The 8,069-nt window shown below is 41.4% G+C and overlaps 1 protein-coding gene across 1 annotated transcript; it reads right to left on the bottom strand.

Annotated features, from left to right (window-relative positions):
* Window positions 1-1,162: 1,162 nt before the first annotated feature.
* On the bottom strand, window positions 1,163-7,831 carry LOC109992748 (serine/threonine-protein phosphatase 6 catalytic subunit). The gene is made up of 7 exons (XM_020645488.3): window positions 7,693-7,831; window positions 6,135-6,230; window positions 5,932-5,997; window positions 5,694-5,835; window positions 5,480-5,559; window positions 3,308-3,517; window positions 1,163-2,104 (listed from the first exon to the last, which is right to left on the bottom strand). Exons 1-7 carry the CDS (start codon window positions 7,765-7,767, stop codon window positions 1,856-1,858), a joined length of 918 nt encoding a protein of 305 aa, XP_020501144.1. The 5' UTR covers window positions 7,768-7,831; the 3' UTR covers window positions 1,163-1,855.
* Between the last annotated feature and the right edge of the window lie 238 nt (window positions 7,832-8,069).

The following is an 8,069-nucleotide window of genomic DNA, read 5'->3' as shown; positions in this document are numbered from 1 at the left end:
TGTTTTGAAGTCTACATTTGTCAAACTTATCTTGAATAAATAAGGGGTGAATTATTCTCAGTCATTTTATCACTATTAACACATTTTTAGAGATGCTGTTTGCTATTTTAGAAGTCACCTGGTGCAATATCCAAACCTTGACTCTTTCTGGAGGGCAGATGTGACTCAGTACAAAAAAACAAATCTGATTTCTTTTGCACTTTTCTATGAAACAATGTTTTGATTACGTGTTTGGTTTATGAATGACCTGTGAACAGGGGGTCACTTTTTGTTAGCATGTGAATTTCATGCAAAATGTTTTTAATACTTACATTTTTGTTTCACATGTATAAGAAAGTACTTTTTACAAAGTAGATTAAACTGAACTCCTTCAAATTATTTATAGTAAACCAAACTAGTAATGGAGCCTAGCTATAGCTCAGTTAAAGTACACCTTCATTGTTATTTTGCACAGCTTTTCTTACAAGAGCACAACTGGTATGAACGATAATAACAAAATGAACATGTGAAATAGTAAAACTGATATGTCCCTACCCCTTTCCTCACTTTTCTTCTATTAGTTCATATATTATTACTAAGCATTATAAAGAGAAGCTCTAGATGTATGAAGTCATGAAATCACTTTAGCTTCACTTTGTCTTTGGTGTAACTCAAATTAAGATGCCTTTTGCTCCATGAATGCTCCTGAATAATTAAGATTTATGACCGTTATTATAAATGTAATAATGGCTTTATTTAGCTGTCGGTATGGACTTGGCCTACAGGTCACACCTACACATTCACTCTGATGGCAGTGGTTGCTATTCTACCCACTCTACCAACTGAGCCACAGCTGCCCCCATTTCCCCTTGTACTTGTATGCAAAGTAAGTGCGTGTATTTCTTCACTTCTGAGGCTCACATGGCCACACCTGCTGTACTTTCTCCCTGTTCTGAATGCACTGCTGTACCGTCGCTCTTCCTCAATGTTCAGACTGTTGGTTGGTGCTCAGCTGTCTTGTAGCATGTACTGTAGTAGCAGGATTTTTTTTCAACTGGTTCTTTCCGATAAGAGGGGAGAGCTCCCGGCCATAATGTGATAATGATCATGTTTTTTTTTTACTACTAAATATTCTAACTTATTTATAATAATGACGTAAGAAAACCATCCTTTCAAACAAACATTTAGACTTTTGGTATTTCTTTATTTAAAAACTGTATGGACACACACACACACACACACACACACACAGAATAATTACAAGAAAAGGTTCAAATCTGGCAACAACAGAAAGTCTTTTTTAGGTACCACAGGGTTAACAATACTGAAAAAAAGGTAAGTGTCTGTACATCAACTCTCAGGTTTTCATCATGTGGAATACCATAATAACAGTAAGTCGATTGAAGTGTGTACGAACAGGTGGGATTCTTGTTTTTGCACAGTGCTTTGTTATTATACACCTAAATGTAATACATCAATATAACAAAATAAAATGAAACATTTTATACAGCACTGCAGGTTTCATTTTTCTCTGCAGTGATTCTTAATTGTAAGGTAGAATTCTGATTCATTATAACAAACCACTTTTTAAGGGTCTGCTGACTTCAATGTCATTTCAATCCTTCCTCTCAAACATTCAGTAACAGCAACAATACTGCTGAGCAAACTTCCTGCGCTGCAAATAAATCTGTGATTGAAGCTGCAGAACTGCAGCCTTTAATACCTGCAGTGTGGGAATAACAATTGACAGTTGGCACTAATAAACACACTGTAAACAATCTAAATGTCCTATACAAAATTTATATGAGTTCACAAGTGCTAATGCTGCTGTCGCAAGCGGCGTCTGTGCAATGAACAAAAATGCTGCCTTGTTGTTTTACAGGAAATAAGGTGTCGTCGTTCGGGGTGGGATGACCCTCTCCGAGTCAGGCACTGCTCGGAACAGCTTTGGCTCTCTTGTGTTTGCATCTTTGAAGACCATGATGGAGGCGATGTTGCCGCAGCGATAGCAGTAGTTGGGAGCCGACCACACCGTGACCAGCTTCTCGTCAAACATGAACTTGTAGCCTTCGTGCACGAGTTGATGCGCTCTGCAGATCAGCTTCAGGTTGTTGATGTGAACAAACTGGAGGATGTTTTTGAAGACAGAAGTTAAGCAGAGAAAAAGAGAAAGAAGGCAAATATTTTAAGAAACGTTTGGGATGAACGCACTCAAAGAGAACACAAATTATTTTTCTGTTCTTTTGTGACCCCAAAGGGTGCATTGAACTGGTCATGTACTGTAATAGGAGGCTGCGGTCAGAAGGCTCTGTGGCTCTGCATGCAAATATCAAGATCTGTGTCAACACGCTGCCTTTGTTTTTTTAATTGCACTGGCAGCAACCACGACCTCTGTTTCAGAGCGCTTTCTCACCAGCGCTTACAGTTATTGCTACTTTCACTTCCCTCTGTAGTGAACCCAGGTCTGCTTGGAAACCTGGCATGAAGCAGCAGCTCTAGACCTGGATATAGTAACCTCAAAAAGTTGTGTCAGATTAGATTCTTCTCCACCGTATTTGATATAAGAAGTCCATCGCCCATTCTGTACTGTGACTGGTCAGTGAGGGAGAAGTGACAATGACGACGATGGCAGTGTAACAGAAGTTGAACTATTTGCAATTTAGAGCTGTGAGCGCAGCGACAAAAACAGCTGACACAGAAGGCGTTGTGCTGAAAACGATAAAATTGCACAGATTTTTGGATAGAAAATAGATGCTGCCAGTGCAAAAAAGGAAAAGCATAAGTGGACACAGGCCCAATGTAGTCTGAAGTCAAAGAACCCTGAGGACTGTGGACCAGTTTTTATAATGAAAATTAACACGGGGGCACCCGTAGTCTAGTGGTTATTTCATGCACCTCATGTACAGAGGCTGTGGCCATCCAAGTGGGCGGCCTGGGTTCAAATCCGACCTGTGGCTCTTTTCCGGTATGTCATTCCCCACTGTGTCCCTGATTTCTGACTCTGTCCACAGTCCAATCTCAAAATAAAGGCATAAAAAGCCAGATTCCGGACTATTAGAATCTGCTGAATCTGTCTGAACACGTGTTATAACGTCTATCTGGGTTTGAGTGGACAGTATCTGAGGGTGTTTATAGAGGCTTTATCAAAGAGTGCCACCTGCTGGGGTCATTCTGGAAATCCTGAAATGTAGGCATGTAGCTGTGATGTCATCAGTGAAACTGCGTATGGTAATACTGTGCTTCAGTGAATTATGTGGATTCTTATGTACGACTTTAATATAAATGTGAAATGGCATGAGCTGGACTAAATGACAGTAGTGCGCTGTACCTCATTTGTGACCTTTGCACCGAACAGCCAGCCGGCTCCTCTGGGACTGATGGCCCAGGTGTCCACATCTTCGGGGTCTGACCACACCAGATCACAAAATGCTCCTTTGTGGGGGATCTCCTGGTTCCGTTCAATGGTTCGGATTTGGTCGAGCGTCTTAATGTCTGGGGAGAGGCCTCCGTGGACACACAGGATCTGCTCATCCATCAGCTGACAGAAGATAAACAACAAGAGTTAGGAAACCACACTCGTATGACAGGTGGAACATGGTGACCATATAAACCACGTTACATAACAGCAGCAAGTGAGGACTGTGAGATACCTAATGATGAGGTCAGAGATATGCACGGATACTATATACCTCATTCATCCTTAAGATCTAATGGAAAATGTACTGAAGGAACATACTGCAACAGGAAAAACCAGTCTGAATATGTAATTACATACATGTGATGTAAGCCCTATGGCATTAGAAACTATTCGATGTTGGAGAGCAAGAAACTGTGATCACTGTTGATATATATTTCTGCTGAGTGCTCTCGTGATTTCTCATATTTCTGTGATGGCTGCACGGTGGTTACTGATTCACAGGTCATGGGGGAACTGGATCATTTTTCTCATGATGTCCTCCAGCTGCTCTGCCTGAACTCTCTGTGACTTTCAGAGTTTGTTGATGGAAGACGGAGAGGCAGGTGACGAGTGAGAGGGAGGAGGACAGACATCAGTCCGACCTCTCAAGTACTGAGGAGGGGTTGTGACCTCTTCAGCCAATGGAAGGATCCAGGAGCTCATATTTTACTGTTCATTTCATTTAAACTTACATAAGAGTGAGCTCATGCTAGAACAGCGATACTGTCTCCATGGTGATAGATTAACAACACTATTAACCACATCCTATTCTCTGTGTCAAAGGGAACGTTAAAGCTAAATCAGATAGAAACACCGGCTGGGGTTGAACTCTGAAAGGTTTGTCCTGTCCTCTTCAAGCCATGCAGGACACATTCATCTCAGGAAGCAGAGTCCAAACAAGATCTAGTCAAATTTTAACAAAAAATCAAACAGATAATGTGAGATGAAGTATAGGACTGTAGAAGCTCTAACTGTAGGGACTTGGGTCGGGCACCTCTTGGTCGTAGATTTAAATAGCTAACTGGAGAGGTGCCAGTTCATATCCTAAATACTGAGATACCCTCAAGGCATCAAACCCCCAACTGCTCGGGGTACAAATCCCTTCTGCAGCCCTCTCACTCTGACATTTGTCAATTGATGCATGTCTATAGGTGTCCTGTTTGTGTTTTGGGCCTATGAGTGTGTAGCATGTCCCACAATAACAAAGTGATAAGTTGTGATTTCCCACAGGATTAATGAAGTATATATAGAATCATTTAAAGCAGCAAGTGGATACAGTTCATATCTATCACTGCTCAGCCTGTATGTGTGTGCGCGCTCCCGCTGTGTGTCTCTCTCTCTCTCACGCGCAGGCTGGAGGGGTGCAGCATGTTAACATATTTAATAAATATCCCCGTAATATTATTTGGTCGGGAGGGGAAAATTAAAAGATGGAACCTCAGTGCATGAGCGCGTTATTAAAAAGTCTGACCTGATGTGAGAAGAATCACTTGCAGGAAATATTATAGATCAATATCAATAATTAACGGATATCAACATGATTAAGACTCTTTGCAAACGCAAATAGCGTTAACGGAGGCAGAGAAAGACAGAGGCAGACAGGTGAGAGTCTCATGTCTCATTCAGCGATAAGTAAACTCTCAGTATAAACTCTGTCATCGGTGACGCCCTTTAGTGTGGGCTAGTGCACACAACAGGTAGAGAGCGAGCAGGGAGACAGGGAGGCGTCTGATTGGTTCATCAGATTGGTACCTCGTTGCAGACATTGGTCAAAGTTTTTACATTCTTACAAACTGATACAGATGATGGCTTTTCTTTGTTCCTTTTTCAGAGCACATGAGTTATTAATTTCTGTCAGGACCTAAAGACAATTTCAACCAAAATCTTTAAAAAAAAAATGGATCTGGAGAAGATTACCAAACCTGCCTTTAGGTGTGTCAACTTTAGAAATAAGTAAACTGAATTACTGTCTTTTATCAGGTTAAATCATTGATGTTCTTGCATCTTTACAGAAAGCACATTGACTCTGCACACAATACTCACAGCTGCAACTGTTAACATGTCAAACACTTTGGTGCAATAACGCCAGGCATTTGCATTCCCATACTTGGTCTGGCACTCATCTGTAAAACAAAAAAAAAAGCACTCTTTTATTTCATACAGCAGGGTGTGATTACTGTGCAGTGTGCAGGAAGTGAGATTCGTGACAATGCAGTTTGCAGCTGCTCTAAAGCATAGTGCTTAAATCAGCTCTCACCATAAAAGCCATAGACCTGTGTGATCTGTCTGCTCTCATGGTTTCCACGAAGAAGCGTAATGCGGTCAGGCCATTTGGCTTTCAGCACCAGCAGATAGGTGAACGTCTCCAAACTGTAATATCCTCGATCAACAAAATCTCCCTACGGACGACACAGATTATTAACCAACACTGTGGAATCACATCAGTCACACAGTATGCATTAAAATCAAGTTCAAACTTAATTGGATATACAAACCATAAATATGTAATTTGTGTCGGGAACCTGGCCGCCGGTTCGGAAGAGTTCACAAAGATCGTAGAACTAAGACACAGACAGATAAAAACACGTGTTGGATGTTGGTATCATTTATTTGGGTATAACAGACCAATCTAAAATCATTCTGATAGAGATCTCTCACCATACTGCAAACCAAATGATTGTGATACAAGTGTTTTTACCTGTCCATGAATGTCGCCACATACTGTTACAGGAGTAGAAACGGGCTGCACGTTGGACTCCTCCAGCAGGAGGTCACATACGTAGTCACATAACCTCTGTTAACAGACATAAGGCACAGGGGTTCAGAGACTAAATCTAGAGCTGGTATTCAATACTCTTCAATATAACCTTAAAGGCTTTATATGCGATTCTTTTGATCCAGCAGATGTCGCCCTTGAGCACCAGCATGAACCCAAAACAACTTGCGCTGCATTGTTGTGTTAGCATGCTAATGCTAGTGATCTTTATTATGCTCGTATCTTCACACTGCATGTAAATTTACCTGAAATGAGCGTGATCTAGAAACACAGTTAAGCAGTGAGTACAGTATGTTATTCTTCTTTTCTCTAGTCCCTCAATTAAACAACTTTTATACACGAGGGGAGGAGCCAGCCGGCCGTCCTGGCGATGTAAACAAACTGTGAGGGGGCGGCCCACAGTGAGTGCTCCTGGGCTGGTGGGGGGTGGTTTGGTGGCTCAGTCTGTAAGGACTTGGATTTGGGAACCGGATGGTCGCCAGTTCAGTTGTTCAGTCTAAGTTGGTCTGGTTGCTGAAGTGGTGCCAGGTCACTTCCAGACTACTGCTGAGGGTCTCATGGGCAAGGCACCGTACCCCCCCAACAGCTCCGGTGCGCTCACTCATGTGTAGCAGCCTCACTCTGACATCTCTCCATTAAGGCATGTCCACAGATCCTGTTAGTGAATGTGAGTATTTCAGGCCTGTGTGGGTGAAGAGCATGCTGCTCAATAACAGAGTGTAAAGACAACTCTCCCCTCCAGTTAAGGAATCATTTTAATGATTTGAATAATATTCAAATTTAGTAGCAATTGGTCAAATTAACGCCATCCATACTAATTTGGAGTTGAAAACTTGAAGAGTCGACCTGGATCTACCAAAACAACCTGAATCAAGCTACTCACAGTGTGGTGAAAATATTGTTTCTGTCATATGCAACTGACAAATATCAAACTATCACAAATCTGTCCATAAGAAAACATTCACATCATGCACTGACTGTGTTTCAAACAGTAAATATGTCAAGACTTGTCCACGACCCTCTGAGCTTCTTCTGTCAATGTGCAATGTTTACATCAGGAAATAAATGTATGTGTCTTCAAATCGGTCTAATTCTCATAAATATCCTACATTTCGTGTTATAAAGTATCTCATTAGATCGTTTTCAGTCCTGATTGTTTACATAAATCAGCTGTCATCATAACAGTCTGTTATCTTGTCTCTGTGGTTTTTATACAGTCACTTTAACATCACATAACAAGGCCAGTCTCAATCCTGAGTCATTCGCATTTTATATATAAATTCTGTCTTGTTTATAGATGTTGTTGACATTTTAAGAAACGCTATGATAGGATGAGGTCAGGACAGCTAACATCACAAGCTAGCCAAGGCTATCGTTAGCTAATTACGTCGTTACAACTTAAAACAGCTAGGAGCTAGCTCTAAGGTTATCACACGCACAAATAGAAACAACACAAACACTTCTTTACAGTCACAGTTACCTTGAGGTCATTTTCTGGGAGGTATTTACACTGCTTTGCGATCTCAGCATATTTATCCAAATCAAGAGGCGCCATTATTCTCCTGTCGTCATGAGCAACTTCCTGCAACACGCTTCAGACGGTGGTGCGTTCACGTACCCTCGGACGGTCTCGTTTCAAAACTTTGGAAAAGTCATTCTCCCCCCAAACTCTGCTGCGTGTTTATCAACTTCAACTCGTAAATCGTGTAGAAAAGAAAAAATCAGAGAAAAGCTGTGCTGTGTTTTATTGCTCAGACAGTTTAAGTTACAAGAGCGAGAGTTAAAGCTGATGTCATGATTGTATATCCAATACGTTGTGTTGCTTGACAGGTGAACTCCCATCAGCTACACACACAT

The sequence above is a fragment of the Labrus bergylta genome, chromosome 2, assembly GCF_963930695.1.
Source record: "Labrus bergylta chromosome 2, fLabBer1.1, whole genome shotgun sequence".
In the NCBI taxonomy this organism is placed as follows: Eukaryota; Metazoa; Chordata; class Actinopteri; order Labriformes; family Labridae; genus Labrus; species Labrus bergylta.
This window is presented reverse-complemented; position numbering and strand designations above follow the sequence as displayed.

Bases quoted from the DNA above. Each gene is read 5' to 3' on its own strand.
- LOC109992748 (XM_020645488.3), bottom strand. From the start codon at position 7,767: ATGGCGCCTCTTGATTTGGATAAATATGCTGAGATCGCAAAGCAGTGT. The intron at 5,560-5,693 runs GTGAGAGCTGAT...TTTGTTTTACAG, and splicing joins ACAGGTCTATGGCTTTTATG to ATGAGTGCCAGACCAAGTAT. The intron at 3,518-5,479 runs GTGAGTATTGTG...ATCTTCTGTCAG, and splicing joins ACATGTTAACAGTTGCAGCT to CTGATGGATGAGCAGATCCT.